Source organism: Protomyctophum bolini (genome assembly GCF_963924005.1).
Source record: "Protomyctophum bolini genome assembly, chromosome: 4".
In the NCBI taxonomy this organism is placed as follows: domain Eukaryota; kingdom Metazoa; phylum Chordata; class Actinopteri; order Myctophiformes; family Myctophidae; genus Protomyctophum; species Protomyctophum bolini.
Window position 1 is genome coordinate 7,619,575 of NC_137865.1, and position 26,827 is coordinate 7,646,401.

At 43.8% G+C, this 26,827-nt stretch overlaps 2 protein-coding genes across 4 annotated transcripts; both read left to right on the forward strand.

The window, feature by feature from the left end:
• Nucleotides 1-752: 752 nt before the first annotated feature.
• ftsj1 (FtsJ RNA 2'-O-methyltransferase 1) lies at nucleotides 753-8,527 on the forward strand. 3 transcript variants are annotated; one of them, XM_080762633.1, is made up of 11 exons: nucleotides 753-852; nucleotides 2,064-2,219; nucleotides 3,237-3,306; nucleotides 3,496-3,625; nucleotides 3,906-3,984; nucleotides 4,447-4,499; nucleotides 4,581-4,634; nucleotides 5,100-5,202; nucleotides 6,298-6,381; nucleotides 6,511-6,614; nucleotides 7,118-8,527. In XM_080762633.1, the coding sequence occupies exons 2-11, from the start codon at nucleotides 2,099-2,101 to the stop codon at nucleotides 7,322-7,324; spliced, it is 1,005 nt and encodes a 334-aa protein (XP_080618759.1). In that variant the 5' UTR covers nucleotides 753-852; nucleotides 2,064-2,098; the 3' UTR covers nucleotides 7,325-8,527. The 3 variants fall into 3 exon arrangements, with proteins under 3 accessions (XP_080618759.1, XP_080618758.1, XP_080618760.1); XM_080762632.1 differs by having other exon boundaries at nucleotides 789-843; XM_080762634.1 differs by lacking the exon at nucleotides 753-852 and adding an exon at nucleotides 1,172-1,312.
• Nucleotides 8,528-9,152: 625 nt separating this feature from the next.
• Nucleotides 9,153-26,217, forward strand: LOC308314011 (bromodomain-containing protein 1-like). The gene is made up of 12 exons (XM_080761383.1): nucleotides 9,153-9,443; nucleotides 10,887-12,335; nucleotides 13,021-13,189; nucleotides 13,339-13,494; nucleotides 14,046-14,174; nucleotides 14,705-15,017; nucleotides 15,741-16,085; nucleotides 17,146-17,682; nucleotides 20,207-20,330; nucleotides 21,125-21,255; nucleotides 24,297-24,466; nucleotides 26,070-26,217. The coding sequence occupies exons 2-12, from the start codon at nucleotides 10,909-10,911 to the stop codon at nucleotides 26,082-26,084; spliced, it is 3,516 nt and encodes a 1,171-aa protein (XP_080617509.1). The 5' UTR covers nucleotides 9,153-9,443; nucleotides 10,887-10,908; the 3' UTR covers nucleotides 26,085-26,217.
• The last annotated feature ends 610 nt before the right edge of the window (nucleotides 26,218-26,827 follow it).

A 26,827-nucleotide genomic window follows, 5' to 3' on the forward strand; every position in this document is an offset into this window, starting at 1 on the left:
GTTCTTGAAATGTACTGTAATTCTGCAATATATATATATTTCAATCAATCAATCAATCAATCAATCAAAAAGCTCAGTGGCACAAAACCTTTTAAGATTGGGGCCCGTACAGAGAGAGAGAGAGAGAGAGAGAGAGAGAGTTGTGCTTGAAATGTACTGTAATTCTGCAAACTGTTAATACATATTTCAATCAATCAATCAAAAGAGATCAGTGCGCGTGCTTGTACAGGTCATGTGCAGTAGGCATATATTTGGATGTCCTTTCAGATTGAAATAACACACCCTCCTCCCCTGATAGTTGATTCTAACACCGTCCTAGGGTGGCTTATGTTGTCGTTGCAATAATAATAACAATAATAATAATAATAATAATAATAATAAGAATAATGTTTTGAATAGGCCTATAGTGAAAATGGCAGATCATAGATGCTATTTAATTTTTGACAAACATATAGGGACATATAGGCCAACCGACAAAGATAAAAGGACTTTGGTGCCACCGTGTGTTCACTGATAAAATAACGGAGAAACGACCCGTTGATTTTCTCAAATATTTCCAGGATAATTATTGCTTGTACCCCTTTAAGTAAAGCACTTTGAATTGCATTTGAATTGTATTTGTATGTAAAAAAAAATGCCTTTATGTCTGAAAGGTTGCTCTTCTATATTAAAATAAAGATTATGTTTCATTTGAGAAATTCGCAAAGGCACTCTACAGAGACAACTAATTTCGGGCCACGGGGTCCTTGCCTTTACAGTCTATGGTCCTTGCACACACTATCAACAATTCAACAACACGTGAACAACAACATTTGAACGAGAGTACGAGTCTGTTTTTCTGCAGTACGTGTTGTGAGTAGATTGAGTGAAAATAACGGTTGTTATTTATAAGTAGCATATATTGAAGATGATTTATTTGGTTAGTGAGTACTTAGTGACGTTACATTAGACCGTCAGTCCAGGACGGTGAGCCGGTTTAACGTGAGAGCAGATCAACTTGAAATCGCCTCGCCTCGCGACGGAGGCGCGCCGTGTCTGGTGGCCTTGAGCCACGTAAGGCACCGCCGAGCGAGGCGCTAGCCGAGCGAGTCGCCGTGCCGAGCGTTGCGACGGCCACCAGACCCGACTCAGCGCCGTCCGAGTTATGTCCCGATAGGCAGAGAATAGTATATATTAGTAGCCCCTAGTTTCATTTGCGAGGACAGCTACGCGTTCTGTCGCCGTTAGAACATCTGCGCCGAAGACGCCGTTTCCACGGCGACGGATGATGTCATTTCATTTTGATCTGATTTCATCCAAATCTGATACAACGGTAGCGTTTAGCTTGGTCAAATGAAGACAGCAGAGCGCTTCTAAAGGCCATTTTACCATGTTCGACTGTTACTTGTTCATACTATGTATTTAATCGAGTCTGACTTACTTTCGATATGCAAATGTTCATCGACAAAATACACGATACGCGAACGAAAATAAAAGCCTGGGTACCGAGGCTAAGGATGTTGTTGTGGGAGGCATCCTTATGTTGAGGCTTTACTGCTAGTCTTAAAATAATATTACAAACATCGACAAGATGATGTTGTAGGTCTATTATTCCCATCCCATCTTATATAATAGTAGAGAGCTCTCACACATAGGTACATAAGTGCAATTGTTTATTTAAAGTCAGGAGACTCCCGTTACTGAACATACAGTATAGAACTTTAGCCCCCTCTCCCTAGCCCAAGATTTAGACTATGTATCGTAGAGTTTTTTTTTCCCGATTCTGACGAGCTACCCTCTCCATATGCTCATTCTATAACAAAACATCTTTTTGTTTTAACCAAGTACCAAAATATATAACTTAATTATGGCAACAATATTCAAAAATAGCAGATGTAAAGCTCAAACATGTATCTTTTGTAGATCTGTTATGTTTTTGCCAGGGTGAGAATGGTCAAATGTCGTTCTTGTTGATGAATTGTACACAATGGAAACAAGTAGTTTTATTTTATCTTATCCTTTTAGCCGCAATGTCTTACTGTAAAACGTGATATTTCTGACTAAGAACATCTTCAAATATCCAGGGAGGGACCGTTGTCGCCATAGCAGGTGAACAAACATGGGCCGTTCCTCTAAAGACAAGCGGGACATCTACTACCGTCTGGCCAAGGAGGAGGGCTGGAGGGCCCGGAGCGCCTTCAAGCTGCTGCAGCTAGACGAGGAGTTTGGCCTGTTCAAAGGTACATAAAGTTGTGTAGATATGGGCTTTTTCATTACCCTAATCCACACATTATTATCCGTCATCCAACCAACCGCATCAATTATATTATCCTATTTATAGATCTGCACATCTCTAGTACATATCATGTGCCCATGTGTTTTTGAGGGGTGCTAGGGGGGGAGCTTTTAGTAACCGTCTACAAACTTCGTCTTTAATCAAACATTAAATTCCCGTGACAATGATTGGAGAATTTTACGTCATAGTAGGTATAGCAAATAGGAATATTATCCATCCTCACACACTCCATCATCACCTGGTTCCCTGCTGCAGCTGCAAAAGATCTTGCCAAGCTGCAGCGGGTGATACGCTCTGCGGGCCGCCCCCCTGCCCTGCCTCAAGTCCCTGCACGACTCCAGGGCACTGAGGAGAGCGAGAAAGATCATGGCCACGGCCCCCTCACCCTGACCACGGCCTCCTCACCCTGCTCCCCTCTGGGAGTAGGTTGCGGCTGCCGAAGGCTACAAAAGCCTTCAACAGACTGAACTTTTTCCCCTCTAAATGACCCGCTAAATGACTCTAGCTTCCCGGCCTCCTAGGGAGTGTCACCGGCACTTATCATGACATTTGCACTATGATCCATAACTCTGCACTTTAGTTTATATTTATACTTTGCACACATTTATACTATAGAATGCACACACGCAAATGCCAAAGCAAATTCCTACTATGTGTTTTACACAATGGCAAATAAAAAAATCTGAATCTACTTTGTCAGTCTTCCGGGGACTTCAAAACGCCACTGAGCAACTTCCATTGAAATGAATAGCGGGGTGCAGGGCTGACGTTCCCGGTCTGCTCTCTAGTATTATATATATATATATATAACCATGGTTACCCCCAAATTGACAAATTGACTTCCATCTCGATCTGTGCTAGGGGAAAATGTTCCTGCTATTTTCCAAAATAATTGTCTACAGTACAGTACATTAGCAGCCCGGTGACATTCTGTGTATCATTGTTTGTCTCCCTGGTTCAGGAGTGAAGAGAGCAGTGGACCTCTGCGCCGCCCCAGGCAGCTGGAGTCAGGTTCTAAGCCGTAAACTCAGGTATTTTTCTCCTCGGCTACTCTCTTGAAGAGATTACATAGATTAACCTAAATGACCTAATTTTGCTCTTAATAGAAAAAAGTGCTGAAAACAATCCTGGATTTCAGGACGTTAGGTCACCGTAATGTAATATGCTGTGTCGTTTAATAGTTTAAAGATTTTTTTGTTTTGTTCTATGATCTAAACCAGAGTAAAGGATGAAAAAGGAGATGAGAAGACCCAGGAAGCCCAGCGTGAGGAGGTAAAGATCGTGGCGGTGGACCTGCAGGCCATGGCTCCTCTCCCAGGGGTGACACAGATCCAGGGTGACATCACCAAGGTAAATGAAACCACGTCATGCATTAAAGCCTTGATGGAGACTTTTCCTTTGTTTAGTTTAATCTAAAACAGTGGTTATCAAATCGTTTAATGTCAAGGACGACACATTGAAACATACAGTATTACCCCACAGACCCCCATTTGAAAAAGATATTACCAAGCACCCCCATAGAGCAGATATTATTTACTGTTGGAGCAGTGATTCTCAAACATTTTTATATGCAGGGACATGGCACTGCAATGTGCCATAAGATGTCACTCATCCACACCTTTGCTTTCAGATCTCGACGGCCCAAGAGATTATCAGACATTTTGAGGGACAACCGGCAGATCTCGTTGTATGTGACGGAGCACCAGATGGTAAGTTTCTAGAATAATATAGAGGGTGTCCTCTATGACAAGCCACATATATCCAGTCCACTAGCTTGTAGATCTGCTATTTTCTGCAGATCTGCTATTTGAGGACCCCTAGACTATGAAGATACATGGTCTAATCCAGGGGTGGGCAACTTTGAAGATGGAGAGGGCCACTATTCTATTCCACACTCACTCCAGAGGACCACATTGCATATACTGTTGTAGCAAAAATAGCGTCGCAAATACATTGGACATAAAAAAAGACACTATAACATTTTAATACTAGTCATTAAGCTACTATTTAATTATAGACTGAAGTAATTAAAGCGGGTCATGTTTGTATGTTTGGAATTGTAACAGCTGAAAACTGTATCTGCATCAGTATTCTGATATTAACCTTGCCCATGTATGGTCTAATCAAAGCATTATTATTATTATTGATTATTTACTGTTCCGTCTCCATAGTGACTGGTCTCCATGACGTTGATGAGTACATCCAAGCTCAACTTCTATTGGCTGTGAGTACTGCTCGTGGATTGAGATGGCTTCGTTCACCTAATGCTAACGGTCCCTAATAGGCTGTATTTTTCTTTTCTAAGGCTCTAAACATCACCACACATGTCCTGAAGCCTGGAGGAACATTTGTCGCCAAGGTATGTCCAATATACTGCCTATCGTATCGGGAGGAAAACTCATATGTCAAAAACTGTTAATTTTCAAGATTCAAAATCAAAAACAGCCAAATTAGCATATCTACAATCTCGAACTGTGTCAAGTCGTGCCGCATTTCTAGCTTGCAGATCATCTAGTTTTGATACTTTTGTATGGTGCTGTAGTATGATCAAGTAGGGTGTTAATTTATGAAAAAAACACAACACCGTTATATATGAGAAGGTTGACTGCTAGTTGTACAGTTATACTCTGCTACATGATTGACTGCAGTTGGCCAGTGTGTAGCCCAGTAGTATTCCAGCTGTAACAACAATTTCTGACGAGAAAAAAATATGGTTCTCTACGTGAGCACACATGTTCTTTGGCTGTAGATAACTTTATGTTCCTCTTGTTGTTGGAAATAATGTTAAAAAGCCACACTTCTTTTCATCCTCATCCTTGGGCAGATTTTCAGGGGCAAGGACGTGACCCTTCTGTACTCACAGCTGAAGATCTTCTTCAGCGACGTGACGTGTGCCAAACCGCGGAGCAGCAGGAACTCCAGCATAGGTGAGCCAGGCTTGGATAGGCCTGAGACAGATTGTATTGCAATATCAACCATGCTTGCTTGAAACAAAACAAAAAGTGCATTTGCCTTAGTGTTGGAGCCGGTGACTGCCGGTCCCCCTGGCACTGTTCAGTGACTTCCCAATGATCCTAATAGAATTAGAACCAGAATGAATGTTATTGTCACATCACAGGTTTATAAGTGTAAAACGGTGACATTCGTTTTTGTGTAAAACTCCATCGTTTTTGTTATTATCGTAAGGGAAAGGGAAGAAGTAGAAGGGGGAGCAAGGGGTAGAGAGAAAGATCAATGAATACAAACAAATTATCGACATATGATATTTACAGTTTACACTGTATATCTATTATTATCTAATCTATCCGGTGCGGTAAGTATACCTGAGATACAAGTTAACTGTATTGGTTAAGCCGTTATAATGTACTTTGTTGACCGGGGTTGACTGTACCAGTAGGCTTCCTCCTTTCTTTCACCAAATGGCTAAGATTGCCTTCCAAAATGTGCAGGATTGGTCCGCAAACTGTGGCACAAAATGCCTCAAGTCATGAGCGCAGAGTGCAATTTGAGGGAAATTTTGCATGCACGTTCCCTAGGCAGAGGAAGAAATGCCACTTGAAAATGTTCACATTAGCTTCCTGGTGGACCATCTTACCCATAACTCCACCGATCTGTGTAAAACTTTGTATGCACACCCCCTAGAGGCCAAGGGAAAACCTTTTTCACATCTGCTCTTTATAGCGCCACCAGGAGGCCGACTTATGTAAAACAAATTATTTGATATCACTCCTTCGGATTGTATCCAAATCTCATTCAAATTGGTACACTCGATCTCTATAGTCATGTTTGATTTGTCATATTCCATCCTGATTGGCTTCCAACGTTTTGTACAAAATGCCGCAAATCATTAACACATCGTCCGATTGCGGTGAAACTGTGCATGCATATTCCCACTAGGCTGAGGAGACATTTTTCCAAAAACGCTCCTATCCTGGTGGAGACCTGTGCCCCGAGGGGCACTTTTTCTAGTTCAACATTCCATTTGACTTGTTTGCCTGTATGTCTGTCTGTCCCTTCTGCAGAGGCCTTTGTAGTGTGTCAGAACTACTCTCCCCCCGAGGGCTATGTCCCCAACATGTCCAACCCACTTCTGGATCACTCCTATGGTAATTATTAACCGTAACGTTAATAATTAATTCACAATTCATTGGAAATCACTGTCCGTGTGCTCACCCTGGAGAATAAGATTAGTTTTCACATGTTGTAATAGTTGATTTTCCTCTGTATTTTCAAAGATGTCGATTTTAACCAGCTGGAGGGACCAAACAGGATCATTGTTCCGTTCCTTGCCTGTGGTGATCTTAGTGCTTTTGACTCGGACAGAACCTATCCTCTTCAGGTATGGATATGCACAAACACACACAAATACCTTTTTTTATTATTTGGAGTATTATAGAAGGCAAAGCCCTCGAGTCGGTCTTGTAGGGATCGACCGATATGGGGGTTTCATGTTTGATAACGATACAGATTAGTAGTGATCAAAGAGACCCATAGCTGATATTAAGAGCTGATTAAAAGTCAAAATGTACAGAAACACAAAATGACATCCTTTAAAATGTAAATGTTTATTTAACATGTAAGAATATTTATCAATAATTAAATATTGGTTATTCATGAAGAACAAATAATGCAAGTAGCAATTGAGCTTCATTCAGGTTTTCAAAGTGACTGTCGCCACTTGGCAGTTATTGATTGGATTTACACTAAATTGATTAACTTTTCAGGCAAGTGGGCATGGCCTTTGTACAAGTGCCTGTCAACTACTGTAGGAATAACTAAATTGGGGAGAAAAATGGGTAGTATCGATCTTTATTGAGACTGACTGTATTTTTCCCTTCTTAGCTGGATGCCAGTAAGGAGTACCGGTACATGCCCCCCACACAGCCACCTATCCGACCACCTTATCAACAAGCCTGTCATCTACGCAAGAACAACCTGCTGGCCACAGAAGACAGCCCTTCACTCCCACTAGACGAGGCCCTGTCTTCTGTCCAGCTCTCCAGCCAAAAGGACTGCATAGAAGACACCGAACCCACACAGGCAGACTGACATAGCCTGGAGTCTGGACTGATTTGTTCTCAACAACAAACTATTTTTGACTATTTCTGAGAATTTTCTCCCATTACGACATTCCCAAAATAGGGTAGACAGGACAGGACTGGTGGTTGAATGCATTGATAAAAAACTAAAGATGTATTGAGAGAATCGCCGAATCATCAGCCAATGACACTGTGATTGGAATCGCATCAGGACATTTTCCAATGGCAGCATAGAATTGTGATCACACATATTAGGGTTTATGGTCACACATGGATTGCCTTTTATATCATTTTATCTTCTGTAACACAAATGTGCCGTGTGTCAGGTCTTCCTTGTAAAACAGCATTGTTCTTAAAAAGCTGCAATCCGTAACTTTTGCATCATATTTTGGATTTGAACCCTGAGTCTTCTGCACGAGAGAACAAACACATTTCTACTACTTATTACTGGTAGTATGATGAAGAACAAAGTCAAACAAGATCCCCAATGCAGTAACTTGCCAGTGTGTTCATATAAACCCATTTTCTGTGTAGGGTTGGGAACTTGGGATCATGCCGGAACCGGATCCGACATTGAGGAACGGAATCGGTTCTGTCACATTTGGAATCCATTTCCAGAATCGGTTTATCACACTGTCAGAGCTGGTATGTGCTGCAAATGGGCCCCAAAAATAATTAGCAAAACCCTAAGATTTTAATGATAACATGACATTAATATATATTTTGTTTGATTCTAACATGCTCTCTGAAAATACGCCCATCTAACGAGTCCCAACTCCAGTCGGTTAATGAGTTAAGCACTTGGCTTGTCAAATGGCCCTGTGTTTATGAAGCTCATTGTGCTTGTATGTGTCGCCACTTGGGGCACACTCAAGGATCTCGAGTGGCCCGTGTGCAGTCATGGAAGTGGGCCAGTCACGGCAGGTGGAACTGCAAACTGTTCGTTTTGAGGATCGTTTTTTGGGGACTGGTTGACTGAGTTCATTATTATGAGCTTCAGGCAGTGAAACTACAGGTTATTTGAATGCTGCTGGCTAGGAATACATCTCCCTCGTGATAATTTTGGAATGTGTGACGAAGACAGGCAAAGCCTGGGGGATGTTTAGCCATTTAATATGCTTCTCCTTATTCACAATTGTCTACACCAGTGGTACCCCCCCTCCCCTAATTGGCAAAACCTGATAAATGATTTTAATGATAACCCCAAATGAATCTTAATTAAAAAAACAATGATCAATTAAGAGGTTGAGAACCACTTCTCTACACTGTTAGTTTGCATGCATAATAACATAAGTTCAAATGTTTTATTTATTCAAATATGTTCTGGATAGGGGCTGGAAAAATACAATAAAATCTAATGGGAGAAAAAAATCCACTAGTTATTTTTCTGATCTGTTGGTACAGTATACCTCATGAATGATCATTGTAAAGATGGAAACTGAACGCCGGCCACAGTGGTGGTGGTTGAATAGGATGTTGAAATTACATTAGAAACTGAATAGAGATGTTAATGACATGCTTTCTCTTCTTAATTAAGCCTGAAGGACATTATTCATGGTGAAACTGCGCCCCCTGGTGTGTTTTTGTGGAAAACGCAAAAATAACTCAAAACTTGCAAGCAGGAGTTCAGGAATTTTCTTTCTAAAAGTTTGAAATTGCCATGATCCTAGGCAGATACACCTTAGAGATAGCAAAGTATGTTTTGTCCTAATCTCGTTTCCCCTAAAACAATGTGAAAACTAATGATTAATTAGCGGGACACTTCCTGATTTGACGTAATGACGTCACGACGCAAACGAAGCCGCACAACCGCATTGTTGTTGGTGGGTGAAAAGAGAAGCTAGGTCGGGGCTGTGGACTGGACTGCCTACCGCTGATCTCAACATCGTTTACTATTTACTCCCTGTTACCAAACACAAAAACATCCATGCCGACGGGATCATCGACGTCGGACTATTATTTAGACTTTATCGGCGTTAACAACCACAATAATTTCGTGCCCCGTTTTGGATGATCGCAACTTGAATGTGGATTTGCTGCTCTGCAGGGCCAACGTCCGTCGGTCGCCGCCATTGCTGCTTCGCAAGCTTTTTTTCTTCTTACAAAGTCGATTTATTGGACAAATAAAGGTAAGCGCGCTTTGTTTTGACTGCTCACGCTATTATCAGACCCCCCGTCGCGGGGCGGGGGCGTCGGAGCGGCGGAACGCGGCGCGGCTGTTGGAGAAAAACACTCGTTTTGTCAACGGAGTCTCATAGATTCTTGTTTTGTTGATCGCCATATTAGTTCCCTTCCTCCTCTCTGGGGTTAGCTAGCCGGGTAAGCTATTTTAGCTTAGCTCACGGGTTTGTGTGTTGGACGGAGTGTCCTCTCGCGTGGACAGAGAGTCGGCCCTGTTGACTTTCAATAGCAATAGCTTGGCTACGCGAGACTTTGTCCCCTTAGCTAGCGTGCCTTTTAAGCCCGGTGGTGGAGTTCTAAAGCGTTAGCTTCCTGAGAGAGAGCAGAGAGGCCGCAGACTAGAGTCAGACCTTTAATTCTGCTTTACTGACCCCACTACAGAAATACGGCCATTTAATATTTACCATAATTATTTAGCATAAATAATAACCTCAAGACCTTTTTTCCCCCTCGTTTAGTTCGATGGCTTAATTGGCTTTTGCTAAATACATTTAAATTATTGTTTCTGCTAGAAACGACATTAACATGAGTTCCCCTCCTCGGGGCGGGCTAGGCTGTTTGTCTGTAACGGTTTGTTTTGACCCCCTGGCTGTCATGTTACTACTGTACTGTATCAGCTGTCTGCAAGTTGTTGCCACCAACTACTGTACTGTATCAGGCAGCTGTCTGCAAGTTGTTGCCACCACAACCGATACATTTATTGCCATTTAAAGTATATTGATTTGACGTTGCAACTGCGTTGTCTCGTCAACTGCGCATTATTTGGCATAATAATTAGTATATGAATGAATGGTTTTAACTTTCTGGCTGCCTTTCACAGCCCATCCCTTACGGGATTATTCAGACACAATACACTAAATACATTATATTTCCTGTGCCAACTCGTTGACACCAAAATAGTAAACAAAATAAATAAATATCACACAATGTATACATAACTCTGATCGAGAGTACAGACACATAGAGAGAGAGAGAGAGAGAGAGAGAGAGAGAGAGAGAGAGAGAAGAAAATAAGTGTGTGTGTGTTAAACTATCTTACTGTTTATATAAAATTTGTCTTAATTACTAGTATTGTCTGCTTTTTGCTTCTGTTTAGTGAGGCAACTTTACGTAATGAATCATCAGATAACAGCAGCATATCCGTTTAGATTTGTGTTGCTTGGCAGTTGGCACAGGCCAGTTGTCAAGGCTGGTCTTGCTAAAAGCTTGTCCGTATACATACTCAAGTCACGGTTACTGTTTAACTTGGCTAAGACAAAAATAGCATGCAAAGGTGATAATTTAGTTTATCATGGTTGTTGCTCAAAGACATGATCAGTAAAAAAAAATATATATACATATATTATATTATAGCTATGTTGGTTAATCAGATTCCATCCCCACACTTTCAGGGTGCTACTATAGGCCTTCAGGATGAAGAAAAAAGGTCGACATAACAACCATGTTGCCATGCCGAAGGCGAAGCGGGACTCTTCGCCCATCAAGCCTTCGCCCAACCGGGAGACGCTGACCTATGCCCAGGCCCAGCGCATCGTGGAGCTGGAGGTGGACGGCCGTGTGCACCGGCTCAGCATCTTCGACAAGCTGGACGTCATCAAGGACGACGACCCCACTGCCCAGGAGATCCTGGAGTGCAACAGCAACAAGGAGAACAACGAGAAGCCACAACAGGTTCTGGTGCGCTCCGTGCGCCTCAAAAACAGCCAGCAGAAGAAGAATGCGGCGCTGACGGCCGCGCTCGTCACCACCGGCACCACCACCGGCGGCGTTGGCGGAGGCACCGGCCACCACCAAGGAAGCGGCGGCGGCGGGGGAAGCAAGCTGTTGGAACCCAAGTTCCGCACGGTGGAGCACAACCTGCCGGGGGTGCCTCGGAGGCCGGTGGCATACTTCAAGTACACGGAGAAGACGGAGGATGAGCTGGACGAGGAGGTGGAGTACGACATGGACGAGGAGGACTTCGCCTGGCTGGAGCTGATCAACGAGAAGAGGAAGAGCGAGGGCACCAGCCAGGTGTCCTACAACCTCTTTGAGTTCCTCATGGACCGCTTCGAGAAGGAGTCCCACCTCGCCACACAGGGCCAGGCCCAGCTGCAGTCGCTGGTGGACGAGGACGCCGTCTGCTGCGTCTGCATGGACGGCGACGGCGCCGACAGCAACGTCATCCTCTTCTGCGACTCGTGCAACATCGCCGTGCACCAGGAGTGCTACGGCGTGCCCTACATCCCCGAGGGCCAGTGGCTGTGCCGACACTGCCTCCAGTGCCCGTCTCGACCCGCCAACTGCGTCTTCTGTCCGAACCGGGGCGGCGCCCTGAAGAAGACGGACGACGACCGCTGGGGACACGTGGCGTGCGCCCTGTGGGTGCCCGAGGTGGGCTTCTCCGACACCGTCTTCATCGAGCCCATCGATGGCGTGAGCAACATCCCGCCCGCCCGCTGGAAGCTCACCTGTTGCCTCTGCAAGGAGAAAGGGACGGGGGCCTGCATCCAGTGCCACAAACAGAACTGTTACACGGCCTTCCACGTCAGCTGTGCCCAAAAGGCTGGGCTCTATATGAAGATGGAGCCGGTGAAAGAGGCGACGGAGTCGGGCTCCGCGTCGTTCACAGTAAAAAAGACTGCGTATTGCTGCGCCCACACGCCCGAAGGCTGCGACAAGAGACCCCTCACCGTCTACGAGGACACCCACTCGAAACCGACCGCTCGCCACAAGCGAGGGGGGAAAAGGGGTAGCAACGGGTTAAAAGGATGGCAGAAGAAGCGGTGTAAACGGGAAGAGCCGGAACCAGAACCTGAAGCTCCTGCCAGCAGCTCTGGACCCAGCATAACGGCCTCAAGGTAGGGCTGATGACAAGGCTCGTGACGGGCAAGGCGAGCAAGCGTAACCATTATGAATTTATAGATGGAAATCAGTCAAGGCAACTGAGAACTTTAGTCATTTGAATTCCTAGAAGCCATCAGCATGTCTTGTCCTCTGTCTATGGAAGCATGTTGCGCAGAGAAAATAGCCTATCTACAAGCTATCAACGCATCTTCTGTGACACATTGAGAGCTTGTAGATGGGCTGTTTTGTTTAGAGTTATTATTTTAAGATTAGAGTATTTGAAGTGGTCAAACCCAGCAGTAGCAATATGGTCAGAAAGCATATCTTAAATCTGAATAGTTATATTCCATATAGAAGCAAAGCTTTAAGCCTCAATCTGTTGATGTCTTCACCAGTGGTTTGCAGTATGTAGAACTAACAGCACGAACAATATTACTAAAACGTCATTGCACATATTGTGGTAATTGTTTAGGAAACAGCGGTAGTGTGGGGGCCTCCTTTCACACTGTTTCACAAGTTGCACATACATACATATTTCGGTTGTGAGATATTCCACGTGAATTATGTCTCCAGTCTGAACATTTCTTATCAGTATCTCACTCTGCCTCTCTTGTCTTTAACCTTTTATCTCTCTATTGCCATATCACGTTTGCTCTCTTCAACCTTCTCTGACTGGTTTCTGTATCTCTCCCTGCCCAGTTTGGACACGATCCTCAATCAGGTGTCTGTCTACAGGAAGAGGCCGTTCGTGGAGCGCGTCCTAAGCTACTGGGTGCTCAAGAGGCAGTCGAGAAACAACGTGCCACTAATCAGACGACTCCAGGCCAGCAACCCCCAGCCTCAGAAAACAAAGCAGCAGCAGCAGCCGGTTAGTCCTGTCATGAAACCCAACACTTCCACCACATTGCACAGTAACGCACACACAACTATGCACATTGCACACCTCATCACCACAGGGGTTTTGTTTTTGTGACACAAACACAAAACGTGCTTGTGTTTTTTTTCCCCCTTGTTTAGGCTCCTCCTCAGCCTCCACAGCAGGAATGCAGGGCGGAGAGTAATCAAGCACTGAAGGAGCAACTGAAAGAGTGGCATCGTCTCCGCCACGACCTGGAGCGTGCCCGCCTGCTGCTGGAGCTCATCAGGAAGAGGGAGAAGCTAAAACGAGAAGAGGTGAAGTTCCACAGTCGTCGTCGTCGTCATTATCATCATCATCCCAGTCTTGTTATTGTAGTCTCACCATGCCAGACCGCAACTCTCACAATGTTTAGTCAAATCCTTCCGCCATATGTTCTGGAGCAACGTAAATCATCTGAAAATGATCGGAGGATAGAGTGGATGTGACGCCTCCTCCCCGCTGCTGTTGTATTCACAGTTGTGGAAATGTGTCCTAATATAAATAGAAATAATCAAAGCATAATATAGCTTGCTTATCAGAAATTTGAAATATAATGGGAAGATATTTTTGTGTAGTTCCAGACTCTAGCATTTAGCAGGTGTAGTTTCAGACTATAGCATTCAGGAGGTGTTGTTCCAGACACTATCTTTGAAACAACTAATCTTTTTTTTTTTTAATGTTTTCTTTTGCGGCTTTCGCCTTTATCTTATAGTCGAACCCGCGGCACACTGCCAGACTCGGACTACCGGCCAAGGTGCCTGAACCGCTGAGCCACGGCCCATAGGCCACAACTGATCTTTTCTGTTTGTTTCTTTTTGGCCTGCAGATGAAGCTCCAGCAATCAGTATTAGAGGTCCAGCTCACTCCATTCAACATTCTGCTCAGGGCGGTTCTGAACCAACTGCAAGAGAAGGACACCTACAGAATCTTTACTCAGCCTGTCAGCATCACAGAGGTCAGTAGTTGCTGTTTTACAAACGGGCCACACCACTGCACACGTACCTATTCAGATATTACCAGGTAGCAAGCACTACACAATTATTTGGTTTAGCGTCATACTTGGCACGCCTAATCTCGAAAGCGTTCCCTGCCCAGTGCCCACCCATCTGACCACTTAATTTAAGCTATTGCATGTGTGCCCCTGGTCTTTAGTGTGTGTGTGTGTGTGTGTGTGTGTGTGTGTGTGTGTGTGTGTGTGTGTGTGTGTGTGTGTGTGTGTGTGTGTGTGTGTGTGTGTGTGTGTGTGTGTGTGTGTGTGTGTGTGTGTGTGTGTGTGTGTGTGTGTGTGTGTGTGTGTGTGTGTGTGTGTGTGTGTGTGTGTGTGTGTGTGTGTGTGTGTGTGTGTGTGTGTGTGTTATCGGCATTTAAAATTAAACATCTGAATCAGCCAGTAATGTCCTTATCGGTGCATTCCTATCCTACACGTTTCTTTTTGGTTTTTTTCCCCGTTTGTTTTCAAAATGAATGTCTCCTTGTGGCTCTCAGGTTCCTGACTATCTGGACCACGTGAAGAAGCCCATGGACTTCTCCACCATGAGGAAGCGCATCGACGAGCACGCCTACAGCAACATGGAGGAGTTCGAGGCCGACTTCGACCTCATCATCTTCAACTGCATGAAGTACAACGCCAAGGACACGTTCTTCCACAGGAACGGGCTGCGGATGCAGGACCACGGTGGGGCCATCATCCGAAAGGCACGGCGAGAGGCGGAGCGCATCGGCTTTGACTTCCCCAGTGGCTTACACCTCCCCGAGCTCCCCAAGCCAGATGCCCCCCCACCCTTCTCCTGGGAGGATGGTAAGCTAATGAGATCGAATTATAGATCTGTAAATGGATGGACGGCAAAAAAAAATGTTTTTTGCAAAAATGTCCATCCCAGTTCTTAGAATAAAGCATCCTCCACGATGAAAAAATAAAAAGTTCCACAGTATGTGTTTTATTAGGCTTCGATCATGCCTACTTCATCTCATTATGAGCCATAATGCCAATGAAGACGGCGTGCACGCAGGGATTTTGGCTGTTTCTTACATGGACGCTAGCAGTGTTTAGCAATGAAGAATTAAACTCTGGATTAAGGCTAATTTATCAAATCCCGGGATCTTGTCCCTGGCTACCTGTGCATTATTTAATTAATCTTGTTATCTCGGGTATGGCTACAGCGGAGTTCAGATTGCAGCTTGAGAAAAAGAGCAGTTTTCTGGGTACATGGAATGTGTTGCTGGTTCATAGTCATCATCGCGTTATACTGGTATTCCTATAATTGCTATTAATGTTGCAAATTATTGTGTGTGTGTGTGTGTGTGTGTGTGTGTGGGCAAAATAACATTGACGGCTATGACAGGTGAGGGGAAGAGTGCCAAACCATATGCCAGCTTAGCAACTGTTGCTAAACTAGCATTGGACAATCGCTTTGGGTGGTATTTAGCGATTGGGGTCAATTATCACACTAGCTTATCACATGACATGTGTACGTGTCTGTGCACTAGCCAAGCCATACTAACGCTGTCCCGTCAATTGCAGTGGACAAGCTGCTGAACCCGGCCAACCGGCAGCACATGACGCTGGAGGAGCAGCTGAGAGAGCTGCTGGAGAAGCTGGACCTCAGCGCAGCCATGAGGCACAGCCCCTCGCGCAACAAGCGCCTCAAGCTGCTCAAAAAGACCATCACGGAAGTGCGAAGCGAGATAAGCCTGAGGATGAGAAGGCAACGCCTCGCGGCGGCGGCAGCAGCAGCAGCAGCAGCAGCAGCGACGACGACCACCACCACCCAGCCCCCAGAACCAGAACCCTGCCTTTTACGCAGAGAACCAGAGGGAAAACCACTGTCCGAAACAACCACCACTGTTCACTGCTCACCAGAGGAAGGTAAAGACCTGGCCACTGACATCTGGATGTTTGAAGCTAAGGCTCCGTGAGGAAGTTAGTCTGAAACAGAATTTGACAAACCTCTTTGTGTGATGTGTGTGGTTCTCAAACCTTGTCATATCAAGGATATGTGCCTTAGAAAAATGGTGTGCGCACACTTATATGACACACTGAAGGTCCGACATGTGGAAATCACCCGTCGTTCCCGACATAGGTTAGGGTTTGGGGTAGGTTGTCGGTCTAATGACTGTCGGAACTTTGGTGTGTCGGAACAAGCCTGTACCCCAAGAATTGCTTTAAAAATATAAGATTTGCACAATTTATTCAAAATGCCAGATCTTCAAGCTCATATGGCACAAAGTGATGCGCTGTGAGCTTGTATATCTGCTATTTTTGTCAGGTGAAACCGCTCATGAAATGTAGACGACAAGATCACCACCTAGTCGACAAGATCGTGATTGGCTGCTTCTAGCCAATGGGATGGCAAAGCCATCGGCCTCTGGGCCACGCAGCCACGCATGCTGCAGACAGACGGTGCAGAGAAACGCAGCAGAGAAGCATGATCACACTCACGGGTTGAACTAAACGACGCATAGTACAATTATTTTACACGTTTGCAATGTTCGAACGTCACTCGATATAACTTCAAACCAAACGCGGCTGAAACAGCGCAGTGCAGCCAATGCAAAGCCAGTCATTGAACCACACACAGAACGTCGGAGACGAACGAACGCAAACGACGGCCGCGAGGCGCGTGGTTGTGACACACAAACGCACACGTTACTAAAATCATAATCGGACTAATATGGGGGGCGGGAGAACACGACGGAGACGTCGCTTCTTTCACCTGACAAATATCACTATGTGATCATTTCTTGTTTAATATACAAAGTATAAGATGGTTAAATTGGTTAAAATAATTGTGATGCCATATTAACTACTTTAGCTGGGGAAAGAAACATTTTTACTGTAAATTATTGGCTGCTGTAATGACGCCAGGGAACAAAGCGACCCAATTCATCTTCCTTGTGTCTTTTTATTTATTTTTTTATCTTCCCAGAAGAAAAAGTATTGCCTCCTCCGCCTAAACTAGAGCCATTGAACTTACCACCGCATGTGGAAGAACCGGTCAGCACCTCGAAAGAACCGCCACCCGCACTCAAGCCCGCTCAGTCCCGAGTGGAAAGGAACCAGAAGACCGACGTCAGCGAGCCCAAGACTGCTACTACCTCAGCTCCCCGGGAAACCACTCCCAACGGGCATATTCCTCCACACTCAATGCTGCTTTCCTCCGACGACCTCGGCGTCGTGGCCACCTCCGTGCTCGCTGAAGCCCCCGTCACTCCCCCCGCCTCCCGCAACAGACGGACCAACATCCTCTTCCGCAAGTCCAAGAGTGTCAGCCCGCAGAAACCCCCCAAGATGGTTGAAACCTCGTCATTGCCGGGCTCCCCGACGTCCCTCGGTGCCAAGACCTTCCTCTCGGTGGTGATTCCCAGACTGGAGACCCTCCTCCTGCCCAGGAAGAGAACACGGAGCAACAGTGGAGATCATGAGGAGGAGGAGGAGGAGTCTCCCATCAAACGCCTTGACACAGGTATGTCGTCCATTAAACCCAAGCCTGATTCATTTCATACTATGTGGTTGGGATCCTTTACGATTTTCACAATTCCAGTTAATTGTTCCCACTAACGATTCCACTATGTTAACCCGCTTATGGCCAACGACGTGTTTTTTGACGTGCTATCAACTAATCCCTCAAGGCCAAGGACGTTGTGGACGTGGTAGACAATAATTCCAAAAAAAATTAATAAAATTATCATTCTTTTCCGATTTTTTTGCATTTTATTTTTTATTTTTATGTAATCTACTAAAAACCGGCCGAAATCCGCGCGATCGTGCACTATCGTGCACGCGCGCCGTCTCTATGTGAATCGCGGCAAAAAATCTGATATTTTGGGATCTTCTGGGCTCGATTTGGGTGATTTTAGACTAACTTATGATGAAGCTATTGTTAGCCTAGCATTCCCACAGAGTGAGGCTATCTTGTAGGGGACAATCTTTCATTGGTTGTTTATGTCATTTTGAAGTATTATACCAGTTGACACATTTTAGAGATTTTCAGCATAATGGTACGTTCCCGCCATCTGGTGTAAATCGTGGGGTACTACTTGAAAATTAATCTAAAAGATGGCGTGATTGTATTTTAACGCAGAAGTTTATTTTTGCATAAAAATGATGAATTAAGAAATGGGGATTTCGCCAGAATTGGCTGGCGTTGGCCAGCAATCTAATGGCAATCTAAAAATGTGAGATGTGACCACAATGTCACAGATTGTCTCATTTTGAAGCTGCAAGTCTGTAGTTTACAATGATATAAAAATCTTCTTTCTAGCATTTGCCATTATTTATTAATAAGCATTTTAATACACCTTGGTTTCAGTGAACTAAAATGCTTCATTTTTGCTATAAGTGCTATAAGTAAACGATGGAACATGCTAGAGACATGGTTCTAATTTATTTGTAAAGTGAAGAAATGCAGCTTGAAAATTAGATATTTGGTGATATTGTGCTCATATCGCACATATTTCTATTGTCATTCAAAAAGTCGCCAAATCTGGCCTAAGCCACAAAAAGATGTGATTTAAGGCTGGTAATAAGAGGGTTAAAAAACATTACTTGAGGGTGTTCCAAATGGATCCTTACAGGTCTGTACCTCTTGAGAGTGTAAAAAAACAAAAAAAAACAAATGCACCCTTCCATTTGCAGTGTTGTACCCGAACGTGTTCAAAGAACGATCGTTCATGAACGTGTTCATATTTTGGGTAAACGTGAACTGAACGCACTGTATTTCTGCCTGATGAACGTCAGTGTGAACGAGTTCATTTCTGGCGTGTATGAACGTCACTTTCTCACGTTCAACTTCGTTCAAGAGTGAGTGTTTCCATAAAGCCTTCCAGGCGAAATTCCTGGCACTAAAACACACCCTAAACAGGCCTTAATATCTAGTGGAAAACCCACCAATAAGTCCTTATCCGACACAAATTAACTAATCATTCTCAGCCGTACAATTTCACTGGAGCGAGCGGCACGCATCTGCATGATGATCCTGTCATGCAGGTAGACAGACAGGCAGCAGACACTAGGTGGAAAGCCTGGTGAGGCAAGGTGCTGAGCAGACACAGAACATCCCAACTCCCGACACTGAGGAAACTTGTTGTTTCATTAAACATAATGTGCCACGAAAAATAGCTTCCAATTTTTGTGTCGAGGAGGTATGTGTTGTATCCACATCGCCCTGAACGGCCAACAAAATACAACTCCCTCCGGCTCCCACAGACTAGTGAAGTGCAGTAATGCCTGATTTATTCTTCGTTGTACGTGTTCCGTGAAAATAGATGATCTATAAGCTCACAACTCGTGTTGTGAGCTTGTAGATCAGCTATTTTCAACACGCGGAGATAAGGCTGTGAGAAACGAGAACATTCAGAAACCTTTGCCTTCACAATAAAAGCATGCAGCTTTCACAAGTGTGCCCATAAAAGACAAGGAAAAGCATTAAGAATTTGCTGGCATTTCACATTACAAAAGAGCTATTATTTCCAAGGAATTAATTTGGATAATGGTAATGGAGAATAGATATTGTAAAAGTTGTCACTTTATTAATCCCAAAGGTTGGAGTTCATAGCAGACTTGATTCTGGGCTGTGGCAATAATAAAAAAATAAAAAAACGAAAAAGAACTATAATGGGAACCATGAAACCATTAAAAATGTGGATGATGACCTGAACGAGTTCATTATTAAATTTCTGAACTGTGAACTGAACTAGCTGAACACTGTCCATTTGTGAATTTTAGTTATGGTGGTCCTTAAAATTGAAAAAGTCTCAGAACCACTGGTATTGTAATTAAATACCAGACGTGAAGTCCACATATCAGTGTCACTGACGGTGTGATTCAAAACGGTTCCTCACGCCCTCACGGTTGGACCCGTTACCAGATCCCTGTGCACTGACTGATAATAGTTGATCTCATAGTTTTTAGCTCTGTTGGAAGGGAACTTTTAGGTGTTATGAGTGTCTCATAACGTTTTTTGGTTATTTTTATTTAATTTTGTCCAGGAATAGCGAACGGTTTCGTGGTTAAGGACAGCAGGTCTGCTCCCGGCAGGCCACTAGAACCGCGTCGACGCTGCGCTTCCGAGTCCAGCATCTCCTCTTGCGGGAGCGTGCAGAGTAGCACAAGGTACGTGTCGCAATTAGTTGAGAGGATCGAAAAATACTTTTGCATAATAATTGCCACAATCATTTTCACGCTGAATTTATATTGTGAACTATTTAAAAAAAAAAAGATTTGAGTTCAAAAGGTTTGCTCTGAAAGAATATATATTCAAAGATTTGCCCCACATTTTCACGATTTAAAAAAATAGCGGATCTACAAGCTTGTATATCTGCTATTTTTCAATAGCTACAGCTCCATCTCACTGAATTAGAATATTTTGTAAAAGTACATTTTCTTCTGTAATAAAATTCATAAAGTGAAACTTTCATATATTCTATATATATTAATTGTGCATAAAGTGAAGTATTTAAAACCTTTTTTTTGTTTTAATCTCTTATGGCGTACAGCTCATGAAAATCTAAAAATCCTATCAATGAATTAGAATGATTTTTTTTAAACGAGAAATGTCAACCATCTGAAAAGTATATTAATGTATGCAGTTAATTCTTGGTCTGAGCTACTTTTGAAGAAATTATTTCATCAATGGGGCGTGGCATGGAGGTGATCAGTCTGTGGCACTGTTGATGTGTTATGGAAGCCCAGGTTTGCGTTAATAACAGCCGTAAATCATTTGTATTGTTCAGTCTCATGTCTCACACCTTGACAATACAACCTAGATTCTCTGTGGGGTTCAGGTCAGGCCAGTTGGCTGGTCAGTTAAGCACAGTAATACCATGGTCGGTACACCAGTTACTAGTAGTTTTGGCTCTGTGGCTTTTCGGCTGATTGTCCCGTCTGTGCCCCTCCATATCCTCCAGCACTGTTGTCATGCCTAAAAGTGGCAAGGGGAGGCCGGCTGTGACGCGCCGTAGCACTGTGGACGATAAGAGCACTCTGGTCACCTGTACTGAGAACGGGGAGCCCACCAAAGCAGCCAAGATCGCATCAGGTGAGCCATTATTAACATCTTTTGACTTTTTATAAATTCAGACCCAAACCTTTTCAAATCCAAGAGGCAAAGTTATTCATTGAGTAATTTCCTGTTAACACCATTAACGAATGCTTTACTCTGCATGAATGCTTGATAATATCCAAATGGCCATGTGCCTCTATTCTCACATGTGTATTTGTTTTGGTGAGGCTGGTTTTAAGTTTGCATACTATTCAACCTTACTATTTAGAATGGACAAAGGATGATATCTACAAATGCTTAATATACCTACAAGCATGGCCTTAGTTTTTTGGTCGGCATGTAAAACCGGCCACGTTAACTAGGCGGTAGTTTGGTCTGCTCCTTTTCCCCCCCTCTACACCAAATCTGAATGACTAGGTATAGGTGCGTATTGTGCGTAATCTACGTATTGATTTTTTTTTCTGTGGCTATTCCCTTAAAGTGGGCGTGCAAAGTTTCAGTCTGAAACAGAAGGCTGTACTGTGTTTCTGAACCAATAATTGGTTACAAACATTACAAGCGAGAGACGGACTACAAGCTCAGCATGTTTGCCACTACGCAGCTTATTTCTAACCTATAATATTTTCCGATACATATTTTAGCGTGCTGATGAAGAGAGAGAAAACATTGTCACGAAACTATTTCACTCAGACTTTACGTTTATACGTTTTTGTTGTTGTTGAAACGGTCATGCAATGAAATAGAAATTAAGCACTAAGGGTGGATGGATAAATGCATACATGATACAATAGCTGACTTTACATTTTTTCATATAGTTTACCCTCATTCATACAGGCCTTTTCATATGCAGTTTAAAACAAAAAAATATATTCTGGGACATTTAAAAAATGGGACATTTGGATTTCTTAACGGTTTATATTTAACTGCGTTCCATTATCACGCATGTACGATAGACTTACATGCTCAAAACACATCGCTAAGCTTGGATATCGTTGCTCTCGGGCAGAAACCCCCTCATCTCCGTATTTTTACTTGTGCTTTCGTAATTACTGCCATGGATATCATACTACAGTGTCACACTAAAGCATCGGAAGTAGCAGATCCAGATTTGAGCTTGTAGATTTGCTACTTTTGAATCACGGAAAGTTCCACTTTTAGACGTATGGGTATTCCACCCGACAGAGACGATATGGGATGTTTCCTTTGGTGCATGACAACGTGCACAACCAAGTTCTGGGCCCTTTTCTGACGCCCGTTTTGCCCCAGTTGCATTGCCTTAACCCATTCTGACCGGGCACCCATTTTGGTGTTAGCATCATGTTATGCTTTAGCTATTGAAAAATAGCAGACCTACAAGCTCATAGCGCGCCACCGAGTGGTGCGCTACGAGCTTGTAGGTCTGCTATTCTTGAAAAATCGAAGAATGACTGACATTTTTTAGAATCTGATCTCAGGTCAGAATGGGTCAATCAGACCAGTGTATGTCCAGTGGAAACCTCGTATGAATCTGATCTCAGGTCAGAATGGGTTAACATGCTGTTTTGTCATCGTCCGGTCAAGACGAGCACTTTTCACAGTCCATCAGTTGGTTCACCTTTCACTCTGTTACTAACAGCAGAGCTAAAGTACTCCATGGCAAGTTTTGGCAACTCACTTTGCTTCTTTGAATGGGTATTTCACTTCATTAAATGTGTCACAGAATAAAAGCCAGTTATGCCAGCGTCCTGAACATTATGTATTTTATTTCATTACGTATTTGTTTTATTCAGTCTTTTTTTATTATTAATTTGCTTGATTCAATATTTGAAGTTCATGTTAAGAGACACCATGCCATACTTTACAAATCCATTCTAACCTTAAGCTCCACTTAAAACGCACACCCTGCGTTCTAGTGACTGATATAGTCCTAAATGCATGAGCAGGCGTGCTATTTCAATCGCGTCTTTTCTTTCGTTATTTTTTAATAAAAAAATGTATTTTGAATTACAAATACAAGGATATGCCCCTTATTATCAAAAAACGAAATACTGAATGAAGCAACAAAAGAATATATATGTGCACACAAAAGCTTGAGTAGATGTTAAAATGATCCCCACAAGTGAAATATCCCTTTAATTCACAAGACCTAATCCAAATGGCATATTTTTCTAATATGTGACCATACCTTTTCTAATGTCTGTTTTAGGCCTATCTATGTGTGTTGTTGTGTGAGTGGTGTTGTTATATTTACCCTATCCTGTATGCATGGCTTTGTGGTTGTTTAGTCTCGTTATACTCTTTGGTCCTATCTTTTGCACCGCCTTACCGCTCATGCCTACACCTTTTTAGGCATTTTTTTTGCAGATTTCAGCTATTTTCTCGATTTTTAAAATGCTTCTCAAAATTGTAAGAAATGCCTAAAACGTTTGGGCGTAAGGGGTAAGGTGGTGCACATGATGGGGCCAACCATGTGTCTGTTTGCAGTTGAACCCCCACCCCCATAACTTGCTTGTCATTATTCCTGCTTCCCGTAGAAGTTGGCAACGGAAATATATGGAAGCCCACTAGCGCCTCAGCAACATTTGCTCTGGAACCTCTTAAACTAGTTTGGGCAAAATGTAGTGGATATCCCTCCTACCCCGCCTTGGTGAGTGAGAAGTGTGCGCATGTGTCCTCAGTCCTGAGACGCTGCTGGCCATCTCTCTTTTGTCTGTCTCATTCACACCCATGATGCATTTCCTCTCATCGTTAAGTGGTGTAGCTCGTGTTTTGTGCCAAACAACACCCATGCCAGGTTGTTAGCTAGCAAAAATAATCGGCTTGTGTGTGCGTGTGTGTGTGTGTGTGACTGTGTCTGTGTGTGAGCTGTCCAGAGATGGCTTTAGTGGCTTTCCGCGGGGGCTCATTGCTGCATGCGTGTGCATGAGTTATGTATGTATGTATGATCGCCTGTTAAAGTTTCTTCTGTCTCTCCACTGGTGAGAGCTTTTGTGGCTACTGCAGCCACCTGGAAAAACTCCCCAGCTGTTGCGTCTCCTTGCTGGTTGTGTGCCTGCCGTGCTGTCGCTCAGGCCCATGTTCTTGTTGCTTAAACACAGATCACGGATCCCAAAACATCACAGAGGAGGACGGTGGCACGTCGCCGTCAACACAACGGAGTCCTGCCCCCTCTGCCTCCTCCGGACGTTCTCAGGGCAGGAGAGCAGATGCAGTACAGGTCCGACGAGAAGCTCTTCCTCGTCCACTTCTTCGACAACAAGCGCAGCTGGTAAATATCTTAACAACGTATCAAGTTGTAACAACATGAAACATTGCATTGTTTGTAGCCAAGGCCAATTTGCAACCCCAGTCCCTGGTTAGGCCTTTTTCTATACAAATGTGATCTACCTACAAGTACAAAAGCAATACCATTCCAAGATTACACTTAAATGTTTTAAAATGTGCCTAACATATTAATGTTCGCACCTCTGGCGGCTGGCCCGATTTCAACCAGAGTTTAACTTCTTCATTAAACATTTTGAGATCAGTTTGTCTTTGTATTTCAGTTGGTATCTGTATTTGGCCGTGGACCCCCATCTGAAAATACGATGTTCCAGGGACCACTCGGAAGCAAAGATTTTAATTAAAAACATTCGCTGTGAAATAATTTATATTCAAAGATCTAATGACATATTTTTACGATTTTCCAAAGGGTGCCGCACTATGAGCTTGTAGATCTGCTATTTTTCAATAGCTAAAATATAGTTCCCGTCCTGAATGGGTTAACTCAATCCAGCGCCACTGTTTTCAGGCCACACGGCCCCTATTTGAAGGTATATTTGATGGTAATGAGAGAGCCGTTCACTGTGAGTTCGTGAAAAAACTAAAGACGTGTATACACAAATCAAAACCACGGAGTGCCTTGGACGTGTATAAAAGTGTCTTTAGGTCTTTTATTATTTTTATTTTTTTCCCTTTCCTTCTTCAGCGACCTCCTTGTGGTTTGCGTGTGTGCACGGCCGTTCAATTCCTTGTTTACAGCCCGATTAGAATGGCCCATGACTCTAAATCTACGGCGCTCTCCCTGGTTTTGACCAAAAGGGCAATGTTCTGTCTTCATTTCTGACTTCAGGAAGCATCTCGTTTGGAATATAAATGCTTCTAGACTCTCTAGAGAGACTTTAGGTGACAGCGTGAGGAACGGAAGATTATGCCTCCCGGTTTTGTGGGGTAAAGGAAAAGTTGGGGCTTTTCAGAGTCAAATCTGCCTCATCTGCTGGCACTCTAGCGCCATTATTTGTTAAGAATTCCCCGGCCAAAAAAAGTGTTAAGATTGGATGGTCTCTCATGGTGAAATTCACATTTCACTTTGACACCTCTAAAAGGAGTCTTACTGGCACATGGCCTCCGCATGTGGTTCTTCAGAGTGAGTTGCATACGGTTGATCCAAGAGCTCCCTCTATTGGAAACAATCACTCAACGTAACTTGAGTGAGTTAATTTCATGCTAATTGGCCATTTGTCAGCCTTCTAATTGGTCCCTGACTGACTAACCAGCAGGATCTTTCTGCCTTGTTCCGCCCTGATTCCGCCTGGTTTATGTTGAATTTGCTAAAACATCATTTTTGGAAACTACTAAAAACAAACCCAGTCACCATGCTGCACCTGTGATGTTCCTTTTTACTGACGCCACGTTTAAAATAAGAATTGAATGTGCACAGAATATCAATACGAAGCAACCGAAAAACACCTTATTTCAATTGTAGTGGATGGAGAGAGAGGATTTTTGTCCAACCACGAAACGACAACCAATGGGTGCGAAGAGGGGCACAACCATGGGCGGGACTTGACAACGGGTGAATTATAACCATCTCTGTTTTTTTCCCCCCTCAGGCAATGGCTTCCTAGATCCAAGGTGGTTCCTTTTGGCCTCCACAAGACTATAGACAGAATCAAGTTGACGGAGGGCCGCTCCGCTTCTGTTCGCAAAGCCGTGCGGATGGCTTTCAACCGAGCCATGAGCCACCGGACCCAGAACCAGGCCCAGGGACTATAGCCTGGCAGCGGAACCCCAAGATGCTGGACTGAATCTTCATCATCATCATCATCTCCATCTTAAACCTCTGAGGAAAAGGCCTTTCCTATTAAAAGTCTGACTCGTACTTGTCGTGTGCCGGTGAATAGCCGACCTTTACAAAGCTCACAACTAGGGTTGTGCCCATGACGAGAATCTCGTCATTTATTGATTTCTATTAATTCAGAAAGAGATCGCGCTATGCTACCGTCTGTCAGCGTCTCCGTTGCTAGGAGATAAACTGGAAGTGGTCCGTCCGTCAATGAAATGATTCCCCCTCATCCACTGCCATTATGACCGCAATCTTCAAACGCCTTTTTCTCTGAATCCTTTCTCAGATTGAGGTGTTGGCTCAAAACCGGGATGTTAGCGGCTCATTAGTAAATTGCCGCTACCTCGTGGTTACAACATTAACTGATGACTTATAAAAAGACGGTAGCCACATTAGCTTTTAGCCGATTTGGCTTCCGGTCATTTTGGGGTGAATTTTGGGGTCCCGGCTGAATCCGGTGGCAGGGGAGGGACACAGACTGAAACAATGCTGGCATTCAATTAATTAATGATTGGTCTATTTCTG